The 19,771-nt window shown below is 44.5% G+C and overlaps 1 protein-coding gene across 1 annotated transcript in view; it reads right to left on the bottom strand.

The window, feature by feature from the left end:
• The window catches only part of atp10d (ATPase phospholipid transporting 10D), a 61,114-nt gene that overhangs the window by 694 nt on the left and 40,649 nt on the right, over positions 1–19,771 (bottom strand). Inside the window, exons 18-22 of the mRNA XM_056295666.1 lie at positions 19,038–19,163; positions 16,610–16,810; positions 12,673–12,753; positions 8,923–9,027; positions 7,313–7,500 (exon numbers count right to left, since the gene is read on the bottom strand). Coding sequence (XP_056151641.1) covers positions 7,313–7,500; positions 8,923–9,027; positions 12,673–12,753; positions 16,610–16,810; positions 19,038–19,163 — 701 coding nt within the window. The remainder of the gene's footprint in view (positions 1–7,312; positions 7,501–8,922; positions 9,028–12,672; positions 12,754–16,609; positions 16,811–19,037; positions 19,164–19,771) is intronic.

Here is a 19,771-nt window from a genome sequence, read left to right as displayed (position 1 = left end):
AATACCTCGTGCTGGTGTTTAAGGGGTTCCACACAAACCCCATGTTTTACAGTCAGTGAACTCTTTCTCTAGTGACCAGCAATAGAACTTCAGACAGTCGCCAGAAAGCGGGCTCCCATGGTGGGGGAGGCATTAGTGACTCTGGGGGTGGGAAAGAAGTCGGTCTGCTGCCCAGTGTGGGTCGTGAACCTGGAGAGCTGTATACTGGGACTGGATGTTCTCAGGGCATTGGACCGTGTCATTAATGCAAGGAGAGGAACTCTCACACTTCCAGACTGACATGTCATCCAGATGTCTAGGCGGCCACCCCAGATGGACTGCCCCATGACCCCCTGATGTCTAGGCCACCGCCCCAGATGGACTGCCCCATGACCCCCTGATGTCTAGGCCGCTGCCCCAGATGGACTGCCCCATGACCCCCTGATGTCTAGGCCACCGCCCCAGATGGACTGCCCCATGACCCCCTGATTTCTAGGCGGCCACCCCAGATGGACTGCCCCATGACCCCCTGATGTCTAGGCCACTGCCCCAGATGAACTGCCCCATGACCCCCTGATGTCTAGGCCACCGCCCCAGATGGACTGCCCCATGACCCCCTGATGTCTAGGCCACTGCCCCAGATGGACTGTCCCATGACCCCCTGATGTCTAGGCCACCGCCCCAGATGGACTGCCCCATGACCCCCAGATGTCTAGGCAGCCACCCCAGATGGACTGCCCCATGACCCCCTGATGTCCAGGCCACTGCCCAAGATGGACTGTCCCATGACCCCCTGATGTCTAGGCCACCGCCCCAGATGGACTGCCCCATGACCCCCTGATGTCTAGGCCGCTGCCCCAGATGGACTGCCCCATGACCCCCTGATGTCTAGGCCACCGCCCCAGATGGACTGCCCCATGACCCCCTGATTTCTAGGCGGCCACCCCAGATGGACTGCCCCATGACCCCCTGATGTCTAGGCCACTGCCCCAGATGAACTGCCCCATGACCCCCTGATGTCTAGGCCACCGCCCCAGATGGACTGCCCCATGACCCCCTGATGTCTAGGCGGCCACCCCAGATGGACTGCCCCATGACCCCCTGATGTCTAGGCCACCGCCCCAGATGGACTGCCCCATGACCCCCAGATGTCTAGGCAGCCACCCCAGATGGACTGCCCCATGACCCCCTGATTTCTAGGCCACCGCCCCAGATGGACTGCCCCATGACCCCCAGATGTCTAGGCAGCTACCCCAGCTGGACTGCCCCATGACCCCCACCATTGCAGTGACTAGCTATGGAGTGCAGGGGTAAGACAGAAGAGGAACTATGACGTGTGTGGCAGAGGACGGCATTTTGAAGTCGAAGAGTTGGTCTGGGTGTATAACCCTCGGAAACAGAAGGGCAGGTGCCCAAAGCTGGACAGTGAATGGGTGGGGCCTTGCAGGATCCTGGAGAGACTAGGTGAGGTCGTGTACAGGGTCCAGCTGGCACCAAGACAAAGAAAAGTAGCACTGCATCGAGATAGGCTGGCCCTCTACCGGGGCACAGAACCTTCCCTGAACCACCACCCCCCCCCCGAAGCCCACTCCAATGACCCGAGGGCCTCACCCTGCCCCTCATGAACTGGAAATTTTTCCTTTTGCTCTGTTTCCCCTTCCCTGACCTGTCCCTGCCCCAGCCCCCACTCCAGCCCCTCCCCAGGGTGGACTCGGCTTCGGAGAAACTTCAGGCCCCGTGGTCATCTGAGAGACTTTATTTGCCCCTCAGTGGCGAGGAACTTTGAAAAGCGCACGGGGGGGGGGTAGTGTAACAGACTGAGTGACATGTTGGTTTTAAAATATGATGTTATGAATGTCACTGTTAAGAGATGGCGTACCTGTGATTGGCAGAGAGTTAGGGAAGAGGTTTGTGTTGTTGTTCCTGTTAGTTCTGGGATGGGAGTTGGATGATAAGCTGAAGCCAAGTGAGTTGGGAGTGCAGAGAGCACACGGGAAAGCAGAAAGTTTTTGTTGTTCGGCATCGGCTACAGCCCACAACAGCCCGTGTACTGCTGCTAATAAAGTGCTAGCAAAACCAGCTGAGATCTTGTTGCTTTCTTATTGAGGGACGCTACAGTATGCAGATTTGATTGGTGAGGCAAGGAGTTGTGGTTGGCAAGCTCACATTAACCCAGTTGAAATAGGTGGTAGAGGGTTTGTAGCTAGATCAATGATGTTGTTTCTAGTGACCTGTACACGTCGGCTGCCCTCTCTCCCCGGCCACCACCTGAGGATAAGGGCCAGACTTGCCACAGGGAGAACCTCAAACAAGCTTAGAAACCGCCGGCTCAAGCAGTTTCTCAAGGTTGCTGTCGTGCCTGCTGCTGTCCCCGCTGCCCCCTCACCACCACCCCCCTGCCAGGTCTGCTGCTGTCCCCGCTGCCCCTGTCCCCTCACCACCACCCCCCTGCCAGGTCTGCTGCTGACCCCGCTGCCCCTGTCCCCCCCCCATCACCCCGCCCCCTGCCCCTGTCACCCTCATCACCCCACCCCCTACCTCGTCTGCGGCTACCCTTGCTCCGCCTGTCCCCCTCATCACCCCCCCCCCCACCACCACCACCACCTATTGACCCCTTAACCACCTCCCTGGTTGTTGGCAGCTCTATGGTGTGGGACGTCTCCCTGCCCCAGTCTGCTGGGGCACTTGTTTTCCGGGTGCCCAGGTTGTGGATTTACACCAGAGGCTCCCTACCATCCTGGCCAAGCACCCCAACCTTCAAACTCTCATTCTCCACATCGGCACTAACAACGTCATGTACCTTGAGGCTCAGGTTTAAAAAAAAAAGTCCTTAATTTTTTTTCTTCCCTTTCAGATTTGCATCTTAAGATTGCTGTTTCTGGCCCCCTCCCTGCCCGTCAGAGAGGACATGAGAGGTGGTCTAGACTTTATGCCCTCCACCACTGGTTACAAAACTATTGCACAGTCTTGAATTTGTAAATAACTTTGACCTGTTTTGGGTGAGACCCCTCCTGCTGAAAAAGGATGGCCTCCACCCAAACGAAACTGGTGCTCAGCTGCTGTCACACAACATCGGACCGTGCCTAGCTAGGATTATGATGTATGTAATATGATTATGATGTATGTAATATTCAGACTGTCATCTCAAATAGGGAAACCAGGGCAAAGAGTTTTTTGAGCAGAGAGTCTTATTAGGTCCCTCTGAAATGTCTTGGCCCTGTAGAAAGGCCCAGCCATGATAAAAAGCTAAACCTGGCTCTGTCAAATATCAGGGCACTTGCAAATAAGACCTTCTCTATAAATGAGCTTATCTGTGACGAGAAGCTAGATTTCATTCTTCTAACAGAAACTTGGCTTGGTTCAGATGAAGCTGCCCTTCTAGCTGAAGCCTCTCCTCCAAACTACAGTTTCACCCACTCTATATGTAAGGGTAAGAGGGGTGGAGGACTGGCAGCCATTTTGTCAGATGTTTTTAAATGTAAGCGCTTGCATCTAAGCAGTTTCTCATCCTTCGAGTATCAGGCAATCTTATTGGAAAGTCAGTCTTCTGTGTTACTGGTTACTATTTATCGGCCCCCAAAGCATACAGCCTTATTTTTACCTGAAACATCAGAACTACTGTCGATTTGTTTTACTAATTATGACAGAATTCTAATTTCTGGGGACTTTAATTTGCATGTGGATAACGCCTCGGACGGCAAAGCTATGGAGTTTGTACAGCTTCTGCTTTCCTTGGATTTTATTCAACATGTTGTTTCGCCGACCCACAACCTTGGCCACACCCTAGACTTAGTCATCTCTAGAGGCCTGAGTATTGCTGTTGACAAGATTGTTGATACTGATTTATCAGATCAATACTGTTTGTTTTTTCACATGATTGTCTCTGACTTCGCAAAAAACAACACAGAGTGCGTCATAAAAAGACGTTTTCTTAGTCCATCTGCAGTAATTAACTTCCCTCATCACCTGTGCAGTCTTCCTCTGTCAGCTGATATTTCCTCAGTGCATGATAAAGTTAACCCCTTCAACTTTAAACTAGAGTCAGCTCTCGGCATAGTGGCTCCTATGAAAACTAAGAAAAAACCACAGACTACAGTAATATCCTGGAACACTGAACAAATACATTTGCTCAAGAGGGATTGCCGTAGAGCAGAGCGAATGTGGAAAAAAGAAAGCTTACAATCCATGGCGAGATTTTTAGAAAATCTATATTTGTTTATAACAAAGCTCTGCACTGTGCAAGGCAGGCTTATTTCTCTAGCATTATCAATGAAAACCGGAACAACTCCAGAGTCTTATTTTCCACAATCAATCGCCTTATAAATCCTCCCCAGTCTCATGAGCAGTTATGCCGTGCTTCTAATTCAAAATGTGATGAGTTTACATCATTCTTTGATAATAAAATCATTAATATCCGAGCAGGTATCATGAATAATCCAAACAGTTGTTAATCCAAACAGTCAAACTGCTAGTAACGAGTCTCGCGGAAATCTAACTTCCTTATGCAAAAATTAGTAAAGAATAACTTTGTAAAACCATCTTGCAGATGAAGTCATCCACCTGCTCTCTGGATGCAATTCCCACTGCCTTTTTTAAAAAAAGGTCTTAGATAGTTTGATTGGGGATGTTTTGGATATTGTAAACTGTTCTTTAGAATCAGGTACCTTTCCTGATTCACTGAAAACAGCTATAGTAAAGCCCTTACTCAAGAGGAATAAACTTGATCCGTCGGTGCTGAGCAATAAAGGCCTATTTCTAATCTGCCTTTTCCGGGCAAGATTTTGGAAAAGGCAGTGTATAAACAATTGGATGGGTTTTTGCATGAAAACAAGATTCATGATAAATTTCAGTCCGGTTTTAGAAAAGGTGACAGTGTTGAAAAAACACCGTGTCCTTTTGTAAAAGTAGAATCGTTGACTACTTTTACAGCACGTTGACTACTTTTACAGTTGACTACTAAAAGTAGTCAACAATCTCAGAGTGAGCGCTGATAATAAAAATGTTTCCATTCTTTTACTCCTTGATCTGACGGCTGCCTTCGATACAGTAGATCGTGATATACTTTTAGACCGCCTTGAGAATTGGATTGGCCTTTCAGGCACTGCCCTATCATGGCTCTACATATATCTCACTGGCAGCAGCTATTTTGTTAGTCTTTCTGACCATGTCTCAGACAAACATGTAATTTTCTCAGGTATTCCGCAGGGTTCCATTCTTGGTCCTTTATTGTTCTGCCTATACATGCTGCTGCTTGGGGAAATTATCTGTGATCATGGAGTGAATTTCCATTTTTATGCTGATGACACTCAAGTTATATTTATCTGTAGCACCAGATGACCCCAATGCTCTCAATCCCTTGATGAGTTGTCTGTCGAGTATTAAACAATGGATGAGTGAAAACTTTCTCAAATTGAACAAAGAACAGACAGAAATTCTCATTATAGGTACTAATGCACAGAGAGAAATGATATCAAGTAGAATGGGAAGTCTGGCTGTACAGACTAAGACAGTAGTAAAAAACCTGGGTGTCATCATTGACTCTGAGTTGTATTTTAAATCACATATCAACAATGTTATAAAGGGTGCCTTTTTTCACCTAAAGAATATTGCTAGAATTAGACCCTACCTCTCCCTGGAAGACTCCAAAAAGGTGACACATGCTTTTATATCTTCGCGTCTAGACTATTGCAATGCACTTCTTACTTGGTTTACCCCAAAAAGTATCGATAGGCTGCAACTAGTACAAAACGTGGCAGCAAGGTTCCTAACAAAAACCAGAATGAGAGATAACATTAATCCAGTTTTAGCGTCTTTACACTGGCTGCCTGTAGCATTGAGGATTGATTTTAAAATTATTTTACTTGTGTTTAAAGCGCTACATGGTTTAGCACCCTCATACCTATCTGACTGCTTATCTGATTATGTTCTGAGACACTCTCTTAGATCCTCTGGTGCTGGCCTGCTCAATGTCCCTAGAAAGAAATACAAAAAGTATGGCGAAGCAGCATTTTGTTTTTATGCCCCAACGGCTTGGAATTGACTCCCCCAACAAATAAGACACGCAAGGTCCATAGAAAGCTTTAAGAATCAGCTCAAGACCCATTTTTATGCTTTTGCTTTTAATTTATTCCACTTTATATTTCTTTTTATTCTTATTTTTATCTTGTACTGTGGTTTTATTTCTTGCCTTGTTTTATGTTTTTCCCTAGGTTTGTGTTTTATTATTTTTAACTTATTTTATCTGTATTGTTGTTGAGTTTTATTGTTTCCCATTTTTAATGTAAAGCACTATGACCTGCATTTTATGTATGAAAAGTGCTATACAAATAAAGTTCATTATTGTTATAATTATTATTATTAAATTGTCCCTAGTTTTGAATGTGTCAGCCCTGTGATGGACTGTCCAGGGTGTGTCCCCCGCCTGCCACCCAATGACTGCTGGGATAGGCTCCAGCATCCCGTCACCCCAATTGGGATAAGCGGCTTGGATAATGGATGGATGTATGGACATTTGACTCATTGGTTGCAGATGTTTGAGTGTTCTGTTTCAAGCTAGCAGTGTCCACCGTCCCATTGAGTTACAGTTGTTAATAAGAGTGAGGACACACCAGTAGGTGCTTGGTTTCTGACCTGCTGAGTAGGCCGTTTCAAGCCAGTAGGGTAAGCCATCCTATTAGATTACACTTGCCAATATCAAGCGTGAGGATGTACATTCTCATATTGGCACTATCAGTGGTTGTTGTAGTTCGGTAGCCATCTGAGATATCTGGAACCAGGTATATGGAGATTTATGACAGCACTACCTGACTATCTCTCTGAATGCAGGGACAAGTGTGTGAAGTTGGTTGAATTTGTTTCTTGTGTGTAGCCCCCTACATATCAGCACAAGGGATTTAACATTAACTCTTGTGTATAACTGAATGCCGGATTATGAGGCTTTTGCGATTCTTTACATTTGTGTTGCAAAGATGGCGCCTGCATATTGTGATGAAACATGCAGCAACATGAATGTGTGTGGGAACTGAGGTTTTGTGAAAGGACATTGAGTTCCAGAGGGTGGGGAGCCCTCTAGTGGTTACCAAAATAAAGATTCCAGGCTGGGTTGTAGGTTTGGAAAGCAAGAAATCTCAGCACCCTGGTAAAGCGCTTTTTGCAGTTGGCATAAATCTACAACTCTTTCCAAAACCCTTCGATTCATGTTGGGTCATTTATTTACTACAATAAAGTCATAATTCTACTGATAGTATCTTTTATAAGCGGTGTGTGTGTGTGTGTGTGTGTGTGTGTGTGTGTGTGTGTGTGTGTGTGTGTGTGTGTGTGTGTGTCTTTATACCTAGGTAGTAGTGCCATGATGGTTGTGAGGGTACACACAATGTAGAAGGGCAACTGGGACATCTGGGAAGTCTCCACACCCAGGGGATTTAAAGGGGGGCTGCAGGTCTTACACCCAGCACTGAAGAGCAACGTGAAGGCAAAGTAAAACCCGCCACTCCCCAGTAGCACCAGGCCATGCAGCCAAGTCTGAAAAATGTACAGGAAGACACACGGCAGCAAGTGGTAAATTAAATGTGAAGGTATTCCCTCATTTCACAACTCATCACATGTTCCCTCAGTTCACTATTCATCACATGCTCCCTCATTTCACAACTCATCACATGTTCCCTCATTTCACTATTCATCACATGCTCCCTCATTTCACAACTCATCACATGCTCCCTCAGTTCACTATTCATCACATGCTCCCTCATTTCACAACTCATCACATGTTCCCTCATTTCACTATTCATCACATGCTCCCTCATTTCACAACTCATCACATGTTCCCTCATTTCACTATTCATCACATGCTCCCTCATTTCAATATTTATCACATGCTCCCTCATTTCACTACTCATCACATGCTCCCTCATTTCACTACTCATCACATGCTCCCTCATTTCACTACTCATCACATGCTCCCTCAGTTCACTACTCATCACATGCTCCCTCATTTCACTACTCATCACATGCTCCCTCATTTCACTACTCATCACATGCTCCCTCATTTCACTACTCATCACATGTTCCCTCAGTTCACTACTCATCACATGCTCCCTCATTTCACAACTCATCACATGTTCCCTCATTTCACTACTCATCACATGCTCCCTCATTTCAATATTTATCACATGCTCCCTCATTTCACTACTCATCACATGTTCCCTCATTTCACTACTCATCACATGCTCCCTCAGTTCACTACTCATCACATGCTCCCTCATTTCACTACTCATCACATGCTCCCTCATTTCACTACTCATCACATGCTCCCTCAGTTCACTACTCATCACATGCTCCCTCAGTTCACTACTCATCACATGCTCCCTCATTTCACTACTCATCACATGCTCCCTCATTTCACTACTCATCACATGTTCCCTCAGTTCACTACTCATCACATGCTCCCTCATTTCACAACTCATCACATGTTCCCTCATTTCACTACTCATCACATGCTCCCTCATTTCAATATTTATCACATGCTCCCTCATTTCACTACTCATCACATGTTCCCTCATTTCACTACTCATCACATGCTCCCTCATTTCAATATTTATCACATGCTCCCTCATTTCACTACTCATCACATGCTCCCTCATTTCACTATTCATCACATGCTCCCTCATTTCACTATTCATCACATGCTCCCTCATTTCACTAGTCATCACGTTTCCTCATCTCACTACTCATCACATGTTCCCTCAGTTCACTATTCATCACATGCTCCCTCATTTCGTTTTTACGACAGCAAATTGAATTGAAGTGAAAATGGAGACAGCTATTTTACCTTTTATGGGTTGATGATTGTATGCGTCTCCTTAGCACATGCAAGCCTCGGCGTGCAGTATAATGACATGACAACACCAGAGCACACTGACAGGAAGACATGTAGGTGTATCTTACCAGAGTGTGGCTCTCTATGACTTGGTGCAGCAAGATGATGAGCAGAGCGGAGGCATTGATTGGAGAGCCAAAGGACAGGACGTCTATGTCCGACCCTGCATATGCCTGTCAAAAAAGGGGGGGGGGCGGGGGGGTAATGACCAAAAAAGTTTGGAGTACTTGTATTTTTCGTTGATCTTACAGCAGTTAGGACCAAGACAACATGAGCACATGCTTTAGTACAACAATACATTGGCTTTTCTGACAATGCGAGATCCAGGTAACACCATATTTGTGTTTTGTCCCCCCCCCCCCTTTTTCCCAATTGTAAATTACACCCATCCAATTACCCCACTCTTCTGAGCCGCCTGATCGCTGCTCCACCCCCTCTGCTGATCCGGGGAGGGCTGCAGACTACCACATGCCTCCTCCGATACATGTGGAGTCACCAGCAGCTCCTTTTCACCTGACAGTGAGGAGTTTCACCAGGGGGACGTAGCACATAGGAGGATCACGCTATTCCCCCTCCTCACCGGAACAGGCACCCCGACCGACCCGAGGGGGCGCTAGTGCAGCGACCAGGACACATAGCCACATCCGGCTTCCCACCCACAGACACAGCCAATTGTGTCTGTGGGGACACCCGACCAAGCTGGAGGTAACACAGGGATTCAAACTGGTGATCCCTGTGTTGGTAGGCAATGGAACAGACCGCCACGCTACCCAGACCCAAACTTTAAAAAGCCTTGCCAATTTTGAAAACCCATTAAAAATGCACAAGTTTCACCCATTTACAGTTCATGTCCACACATGGTGAAATTAGGCAAAAACAGGGATTCACACACTTGAAGGAAAACTCCAGCATTTTTTTTTTAACCTAAGCCCTATTTTCTTATTGTTAGGAGACAAAATGAGCAATGGGTAGCAGGATTTCTAGAAAGATTCTTTATTTTGTTATTGTATTTTTACAATGAACGTTTTCTCTGCATTTAACTCATGCTATTATATAGCAGCATTGTGTCTTTGTAGATCTAGAGAAAGCATATGACAGGGTGCCGAGAGAGGAGGTGTGGTATTGTATGAGGAAGTCAGGAGTTGCACAGAAGTATGCAAGAGTGGTGCAGGATATGTATGAGGGCGGTGTGACAGTGGTGAGGTGTGCAGTTGGAATGACAGATGGGTTCAAGGTGGAGGTGGGATTACATCAAGGATCGGCTCTGAGCCCTTTCTTGTTTGCAGTGGTGATGGACAGGTTGACGAAGGAGATCAGGCAGGAGTCTCCGTGGACGATGATGTTTGCGGATGACATTGTGATCTGTAGTGAGAGTAGGGTGCAGGTGGAGGAGAGCCTGGAGAGGTGGAGGTATGCGCTGGAGAGAAGAGGAATGAAAGTCAGTAGGAGCAAGACGGAATACCTATGCTGAATGAGAGGGAGGACAGTGGAGTGGTGAGGATGCAAGGACTGGAGGTGATGAAGGCATATGACTTTAAATACTTGGGGTCAACTGTTCAAAGTAACGGGCAGTGCAGAAGAAAGGTGAAGAAGAGAGTGCAGGCAGGGTGGAGTGGGTGGAGAAGTGTGTCAGAAGTGATTTGTGACAGAAGGGTACCAGCAAGAGTTAAAGGGAAGGTTTACAAGATGGTAGTGAGACCAGCTATGTTGTATGGTTTGGAGACAGTGGCACTGATGAAAAGACAGGAGGTGGAGCTGGAGGTGGCAGAGATGAAGATGATAAGATTTTCACTGGGAGTGATGAAGAAGGACAGGAATAGGAACGATTATATTAGAGGGACAGCTCAGGTTGGACGGTTTGGAGACAAAGCAAGAGAGACAAGATGGAGATGGCTTGGACATGTGTGGAGGAGAGATGCTGGGTATACTGGGAGAAGGATGCTGAATATGGAGCTGCCAGGGAAGAGGAGAAGAGGAAGGCCAAAGAGGAGGTTTATGGATGTGGTGAGGGAGGACATGCAGGTGGCTGGTGTGACAGAGGAAGATACAGAGGACAGGAAGAGATGGAAACGGATGATCCGCTGTGGCGCCCCCTAACGGCAGCAGCCGAAAGTAGTAGTAGTAGTAGATTGTATAGGAGCAGTGGGCAGCTGCAGCACCCAGGGACCAACTCCAGTTCTTCTTTCCATTGCTTTGCTCAGGGGCAGAGACAGGAGTATTAACTCTCACATGCATGTCTTTTTGACTGTGGGAGGAAAGTGAAGCATCCGGAGGAAACACACACAGACACGGGGAGAACATGCAAACTCCACACAGGAAGGACCTGGGACAACCTGGGGTTCGAACCCAGGACCTTCTTGCTGTGAGGAACAGTGCTAACCACTGGGCCACCATTAATTGATTCAGTATTTTGCAAGACATCACCAGCCAAATGCTGCAAACAAAACTACATTGTAATCCTTCGGGGCAATAGTACTTGCCAAATAAGGTCCACTAGAAGGATCCTCTGTAGCAGCACAGCATAACATGTCGTGGCTGAGGCTCTCTGGAACCCTCTCATAAAGCTCTGAGCTTGTTGATGCCAAATAACAAAGAGAGATCTTTCAGTGTATGTTCTTTGGCAAGCACTATTGCCCCAGAGGATGCCACCACAGCTTGATGCACAGCAGGCGGCTGGAGCTAGCTTGCTCAGTACTGGATCACTTTAAAAGCTTGCTTGCGCAATCCTTCGCTCGGTTTGACTCTGAACAACACAAACGTGGGCTTCAGATGACAACATGCTGGAGGTTTCCTCTACGCTGTGCCCCACAACAGGACTTGTAACCACGCAGCCCGTCATGCACATCAGCACAGATTTTACAGATGTGTCGTCACTCTTTCATCAAGTAAAAAAAAATACTCAAACCATCTATCCTCCATAACTGACACTCCCTGGTTCTCTGCTATTAATCTATGTGCACTACCACATAACTTTACTAGGCTTTATGCTGCTCTTATGATGTACTGTGTGCTTTGCTGTTGTTTGTTCCTGTGATGATGTATTGTACTGCTGCCTGCTTGTGTTTATGTCCATCGTTGTATTTACTGTGCCTTACTGAAGCTATAAGGTGACATCAGGTGTTCTTAAAAGTGCCAGTTAAATAACTTGTACTACTATTATTGTCATCACTATGATTTCAACACAAGATATAAGGCTTAGTGGTGTCAGTATTTCATAGCACCTTAAGAGGAAAAACATTCATCACAGCCACACCTTCATCACAAGTGCACCTGGACTGTGTGCAGGTCCGGACACACTACATATTATATACTACATACTACACAGTACATAACACACTACATTGCATACTACACTACATACTACATAGTACATACTACAGAAACTCACAGCTTGACTGTTCTCCAGCTACTTGTTGCCTCCTCTGCAACCCCTTCACATGCACAACAAGCAGGGTGAAACCTCCATGTGTTCCTTCACATGCACAACAAGCACCATGTGGTGAAGGTGAAACCTCCATGTGTTCCTTCTGGTGAAACATGTTTAAATCACATCCCAACTGAATTACTAACTGGAAAACCTAATAATGCTGATTGATCCTGGATACTCTTACTGACACAACATGTCCCCACTGACAACTAAAGTAGAGAATACTTTTCAAATCAGACGTGGGTGAATCATTCCCAGTAGTGAGTAAGGGGTTTTTATCAGTAACATCCCACATTTGTGAAGGCACCCATCTGGCATTGCTGCCAAACATGCTGAACGTGAAGCAGCTGAACAAAACCACTTTGGACACAACATGAGCCACATTACTTACACAATAAGGCACAAAGAAGCAGACGATGCTTTGGTAAAAACCATCCAGGATGGTCAGCCAGAAGGTGGAGGACACACAGGTCTGAGGGACGAGTTAAACATCAGCATTTCAATAGAAAGACTTAAACGTCATCATTTCAATAAAAAGAGTTAAATGTCGCCATTTCAATAGAAAGACTTAAATGTCAGCATTTCAATAGAAAGACTTAAACGTCATCATTTCAATAGAAGGACTTAAACGTTATCACTTCAATAGAAAGACTTAAACGTCATCATTTCAATCGAGTTAAACATCGTCATTTCAATAGAAAGACTTAAACATAATTTCAATAGAAAGAGTTAAACGTTATGATTTCAATAGAAAGAGTTAAATGTCATCTTTTCAATAGAAAGAGTTGAACATTATCATTTCAATAGAAAGAGTTAAAAATCATTTCAATAGAACGAGTTAAATGTTTTCATTTCAATAGAAAGTTAAACTTTATTTCAATAGAGAGAGTTAAACATCATTTCAATAGAAAGAGTTAAATGTTGTCATTTCAATAGAAAGAGTTAAACGTCGTCATTTCAATAGAAAGAGTTAAACATTATAATTTCAATAGAAAGAGTTAAACATAATTTCAATAGAAAGAGTTAAACATTTCAATAGAAAGAGTTAAATGTTGTCATTTCAATAGAAAGAGTTAAACATAATTTCAATAGAAAGAGTTAAACATTTCAGTAGAAAGAGCTAAACGTCATCATTACAATAGAAAGAGGTCAACATTATCATTTAAAAAAGAGTTAAACATAATTTCAATAGAAAGAGTTAAACGTTATCATTTCAATAGAGTTAAACATTGTAATTTCAATAGAAAGAGTTAAACATCATTTCATTAGAAACAGTTAAACGTTATCATTTCAGTAGAAAGAGTTAAACATCATTTTAATAGAATGAGTTAAACATAATTTCAATAGAACGAGTTAAACATCATTTTAATAAAAAGAGTTAAACATTATCATTTCAACAGAAAGAGTTCAACATCGTCATTTTAATAGAAAGAGTTAAACGTTATCATTTCAATGGAAAAAGTTAATGTTATCTTTTCAATAGAAAGAGGAAAGAGTTAAAAAATCATTTCAATAGAAAGAGTGTTTATGGGCATCAATACTTCAATCCTGACTTCTCACACCACTAAACACAGATGTGTGTCCCCTTTTGTTGGGTCATGAATATTAAGTTGTGTATGAATCATGGCTGCTAGATGACACTCGTGCACATGGAGCCTTTGGATGAAGTGACAGAAGACTTAAGGGCGACAGTTTCTGGATTCATAAATGTTTTGTGTAACACATGCGAATAATTTCTGCAACTCTCCAACCCCCTTTATACAACAGCTTTGTCAATACATTTTAACACAAAAAATACCTTCAAGTACATAAAGCCTCCTACACGGTGATTTCAGCAATCCTATTAGTTTACTGCAAGCCACACTGTGTGATATGGATGTGATAAACTCGGGTGCGACATCGCGTGTGATGTATGTAGACTGTACCACGATAACACTACTGAATCACATCAAGTGTGATGCATGTAGACTGTACCACGATAACAGTACTGAATCACATCAAGTGTGAGGTATGTAGACTGTACGATGATAACACTACTGAATCACATCAAGTGTGATGCATGTAGACTGTACCATGATAACACTACTGAATCACATCAAGTGTGATGCATGTAGACTGTACCATGATAACACTACTGAATCACATCAAGTGTGATGTATGTAGACTGTACCATGATAACACTACTGAATCACATCAAGTGTGTTGAATGTAGACTGTACCATGATAACAGCACTGAATCACATCAAGTGTGATGTATGTAGACTGTACCATGATAACACTACTGAATCACATCAAGTGTGAGGTATGTAGACTGTACCATGATAACACTACTGAATCACATCAAGTGTGTTGCATGTAGACTGTACCATGATAACACTACTGAATCACATCAAGTGTGATGTATGTAGACTGTACCATGATAACAGTACTGAATCACATCAAGTGTGATGTATGTAGACTGTACCATGATAACACTACTGAATCACATCAAATGTGTTGCATGTAGACTGTACCACGATAACACTACTGAATCACATCAAGTGTGATGCATGTAGACTGTACCACGATAACAGTACTGAATCACATCAAGTGTGAGGTATGTAGACTGTACGATGATAACACTACTGAATCACATCAAGTGTGATGCATGTAGACTGTACCATGATAACACTACTGAATCACATCAAGTGTGATGCATGTAGACTGTACCATGATAACACTACTGAATCACATCAAGTGTGATGTATGTAGACTGTACCATGATAACACTACTGAATCACATCAAGTGTGTTGAATGTAGACTGTACCATGATAACAGCACTGAATCACATCAAGTGTGATGTATGTAGACTGTACCATGATAACACTACTGAATCACATCAAGTGTGAGGTATGTAGACTGTACCATGATAACACTACTGAATCACATCAAGTGTGTTGCATGTAGACTGTACCATGATAACACTACTGAATCACATCAAGTGTGATGTATGTAGACTGTACCATGATAACAGTACTGAATCACATCAAGTGTGATGTATGTAGACTGTACCACGATAACACTACTGAATCACATCAAATGTGTTGCATGTAGACTGTACCACGATAACACTACTGAATCACATCAAGTGTGTTGCATGTAGACTGTACCATGATAACACTACTGAATCACATCAAGTGTGATGTATGTAGACTGTACCATGATAACACTACTGAATCACATCAAGTGTGATGTATGTAGACTGTACCATGATAACACTACTGAATCACATCAAGTGTGATGTATGTAGACTGTACCATGATAACACCACTGAATCACATCAAGTGTGATGTATGTAGACTGTACCATGATAACAGTACTGAATCACATCAAGTGTGATGCATGTAGACTGGACGATAACCCTACTGAATCACATCAAGTGTGATGTATGTAGACTGTACCATGATAACACTACTGAATCACATCAAGTGTGAGGTATGTAGACTGTACCATGATAACACTACTGAATCACATCAAGTGTGATGTGTGTAGACTGTACCATGATAACACTACTGAATCACATCAAGTGTGATGTATGTAGACTGTATGATGATAACACTACTGAATCGCAGGCTATGACAAAAGTTCATAAAAACATCATCAGTCTGTGTGCTGCATCAGCATGTCATCAATGTACGCCACTGGTAGAGCAACATGACGCCAAGCAGGAATCGAGTCCTTCCAATAGTTCAGTTTCAATTGTTGCTGGTTATGTTGCTGGTTTTGTTGAATCCATGGTATTTGGGTCACATATGCTAACAGTGTGTTTGTTTGTGTTTATCGCCAGCAAAGATTGTGCGTGGCGTTGATCAGTGCGTCATTTCCTGCTGCATTTGTATTGGTTGTTAGTAGACGTAGGTCGTAGCAGCAGTCACATTGTGAGACGGTCATCCTACATTTCTGACACTGTCAGACTTTTGTCCCAGGTTATCTTCGGTCGTAAGACGGTAATAACGGTTGTCTTTGAACCTGTCTCACAGTGCCATGTAGGACCACCGTTTTGGGGCCACGACCAAAGACATCACCACGTTTAGTCATCTTTCATCTGAGACGGCCCACATCACACAATATGTAGGAGGCTTTAGTTAAAACCTTGCCCTCGCACATGACCTTTCCCTTGTTCGGGACTTGGCTAGCCTAAATGTGAAAGAACCAAGGGCAGCTAGCAAAAAAGGAGCATATTACATTGCAAGGTAGTAATCTAAATTCAATCTAACGTCATGGAATTGAGTTTTTAAAGCGATTTCTGTTGCCACCCCCCCCCCCCCCCCCACACACACACACACACCTTGGAGTTGTGTCCTGCCTTGTAGAGCTCCGGCAGTTGCATCAAGGTGTCTGCTGTCACGTATTGGTCCAGTATTCCATAGATGAGGGGAGGAGCAGAAGTAAAGAGCAGGTTGAAGAGGATGAGGATCCAGGAGTTGGTCATCACACTCCCGGAGAAGCCACAGAAGAACTGATACCAGAAGAGGAGGTTCACATACATCTATGGTGTGTGTGTGAGAGACAGACAGAGAGAGAGAAGAGAGAGAGAGACAGACAGACAGACAGACAGACAGACAGACAGACAGACAGACAGAGAGAAGAGAGAGACAGACAGACAGACAGACAGACAGACAGACAGACAGAGAGAGAGAGAGAGAGAAATGGTTGTTCCTAGAACGTCTCTATAATTTGTATAATGTCTCTGGTCTCTGAGTGAGCTTTCGTCGGTGTCATATGAAAGGAGAGGAACCATGTGATGTTTAGTAGCACACCAGAGGAAAAAAGAGACATGCATACTTAGCAACAGTACGGCTGATGTAGTAAACAGTACGGCTGATGTAGTAAACAGTACGGGTGATGTAGTAAACAGTACGGGTGATGTAGTAAACAGTATGGCAGATGTAGTAAACAGTACGGGTGATGTATTAAACAGTATGGGTGATGTATTAAACAGTACGGTTGATGTAGTAAACAGTACGGGTGATGTAGTAAACAGTATGGGTGATGTAGTAAACAGTATGGCAGATGTAGTAAACAGTATGGGTGATGTAGTAAACAGTACAGGTGATGTAGTAAACAGTATGGGTGATGTAGTAAAACAGTATGGGTGACGTAGTAAACAGTATGGGTGATGTAGTAAACAGTACGGGTGATGTAGTAAACATTATGGTGATGTAGTAAACAGTATGGCTGATGTAGTAAACAGTACGAGTGATGTAGTAAACCGTATGGCAGATGTAGTAAACAGTATGGTGATGTAAACAGTACGGGTAATGTAGTAAACAGTACGGGTAATGTAGTAAACAGTATGGCAGGTGTAGTAAACAGTATGGTGATGTAAACAGTAGGGGGTAATGTAGTAAACAGTAAGGGTGATGTAGTAAACAGTAAGGGTGATGTAGTAAACAGTATGGCAGATGTAGTAAAGTGGTATCGATAATGCATCAACAGCGTATGGAAGTTCAGCTGTTAGAGAGAGACTGACGTGCCCTTTCTGAACACATTTTTTAACATTGGGAGTTTGAATCATAACCGTAAATAGGTTTGGTTTTATGAATTCAAACCTATTGGCTACTGTCTTCCTGGGTGTTCGCATGGGTGGGGCTCGGTACTGTTCGCCACTTGCCGTAGAAAAAAATGGTGGTAGGCCTACGGCACGGCAGTGCAATACAACTTGGTGAATAATATGTTCGATGATACAAGTAACTGTTAAATAGATAGATGATAGATCTTTAGATAGGTAGACGGACAGATAGATAGATAGATAGACTGAAAGATGATAGATAGATTGATCTATCTATCTATCTAAATATCTATCATCTATCGATCGATCGATCGATAGATAGCAATACGTCGTAGCAAGATCGATAATAGTCTCAGCAAAATAGCACCAACTGGAGCCAAGTAGCTAGCAGGAGGGGGTGAAAGAAGGGCTTCTCCGTGGTTTTATAGCATCTCGCTACGGACACACCCTATATGCAAATTGACTGGTGTCTACGTATCCACCGGCACAGTTTGTCATTGGACACCATCTACAGTCAATCACAGGTCTCTCTCGAGTGGCCGCAGATGCGCTGCTTTGGCCACTGAATTTCTCCGTGGTCACATTCCAACTCGGAACACAGCCTATCAATAGGAATGTTCAGATTTTGATGTCGGTATCACTTTAAATTTCTGCAGCTGCTAGCATGAGCTCCTGGTCTTCCCAGTGTTAAAATCAAATGGATGCTAAAATATTTGATGTGCGAGTACGTAGCTGCCAAATAAAACTCATGAGAGGGAAGGGGGGCAAGGATGAGAGGGAGGGGCAGCATAGATGAGAGGGAGGGGCAGCATGGATGAGAGGGAGGGGCAGCATGGATGAGAGGGAGGGGGAGCACGGATGAGAGGAAGTGGGGGCATGGATGAGAGGAAAGGGGAGCATGGATGAGAGGGAGGGGCAGCATGGATGAGAGGGAGGGGCAGCATGGATGAGAGGGAGGGGCAGCATAGATGAGAGGGAGGGGCAGCATGGATGAGAGGGAGGGGGAGCATGGATGAGAGGGAGGGGGAGCACGGATGAGAGGGAGGGGGAGCACGGATGAGAGGAAGTGGGGGCATGGATGAGAGGAGGGGGGGGCATGGATGAGAGGGAGGGGCAGCATGGATGAGAGGAGGGGGGGCATGGATGAGAGGGAGGGGCATGGATGAGAGGGAGGGGCAGCATGGATGCCTCAAACATTTCTTACCAAATTTTTGTAGAAAAAGTAGAGGATCATGTTCGCCAGACGAGAGTTGCACCAGTGGCCATGGACAAGCAGCAGTTTACGTAAGTGTTTAAACATGGAGATGGCGAAGTCACTGGACAGTACAGCCTGCGAAAAGATGAAGAACAAAGAAGAGAAAAAGGAGACTGAATTAGTGAAATTCATATTTCTTCATCATCAGAAATACTGAATTATGAAATTTATATTAGCTAAGGCTGCATGACAAATACAAAGTATATATAGTCTGCATAATTTCAAAATTGCAAGAGACTGCAGCTTTTTTGTTAATATCGGAGGAGTTGTAGATCGTCGTCATGAATAAGGTATTCTAGATCCTGACCCTCCCTGAAAAGGATTTCACTGAATGAGTTCTCCCGAGAAGTGTGTTGTTCTACAGCAACTCACACTGGCATAATGAGCCAAACACACAGATGAGCAGATGTAACACATCATCATGTGCTACATCTGCTCATGTTTAGTAGTCATTCATCTCATCTTCAGCTGCTTCTCCGGGGTCGGGTCGCGGTGGCAGCAAGCTAAGTAGGGCACTCCAGACGTCCCTCTCCCTAGCAACACCCTCTAGCTCCTCCTGGGGATCCCAAGGTGTTCCCAGGCCAGATTGGACATGTAGTCCCTCCAGCAAGTTCTGGGTCTACCTCGGGGTCTCCTCCTAATTGAACGTGTCCGGAAAACCTCCAAAGGAAGGTGCCCAGGAT

The sequence above is a fragment of the Lampris incognitus genome, chromosome 16, assembly GCF_029633865.1.
Source record: "Lampris incognitus isolate fLamInc1 chromosome 16, fLamInc1.hap2, whole genome shotgun sequence".
In the NCBI taxonomy this organism is placed as follows: Eukaryota; Metazoa; Chordata; class Actinopteri; order Lampriformes; family Lampridae; genus Lampris; species Lampris incognitus.
Note: the sequence above shows the minus strand (reverse complement) of the source record. Positions and strands in the feature narration are given on the sequence as shown.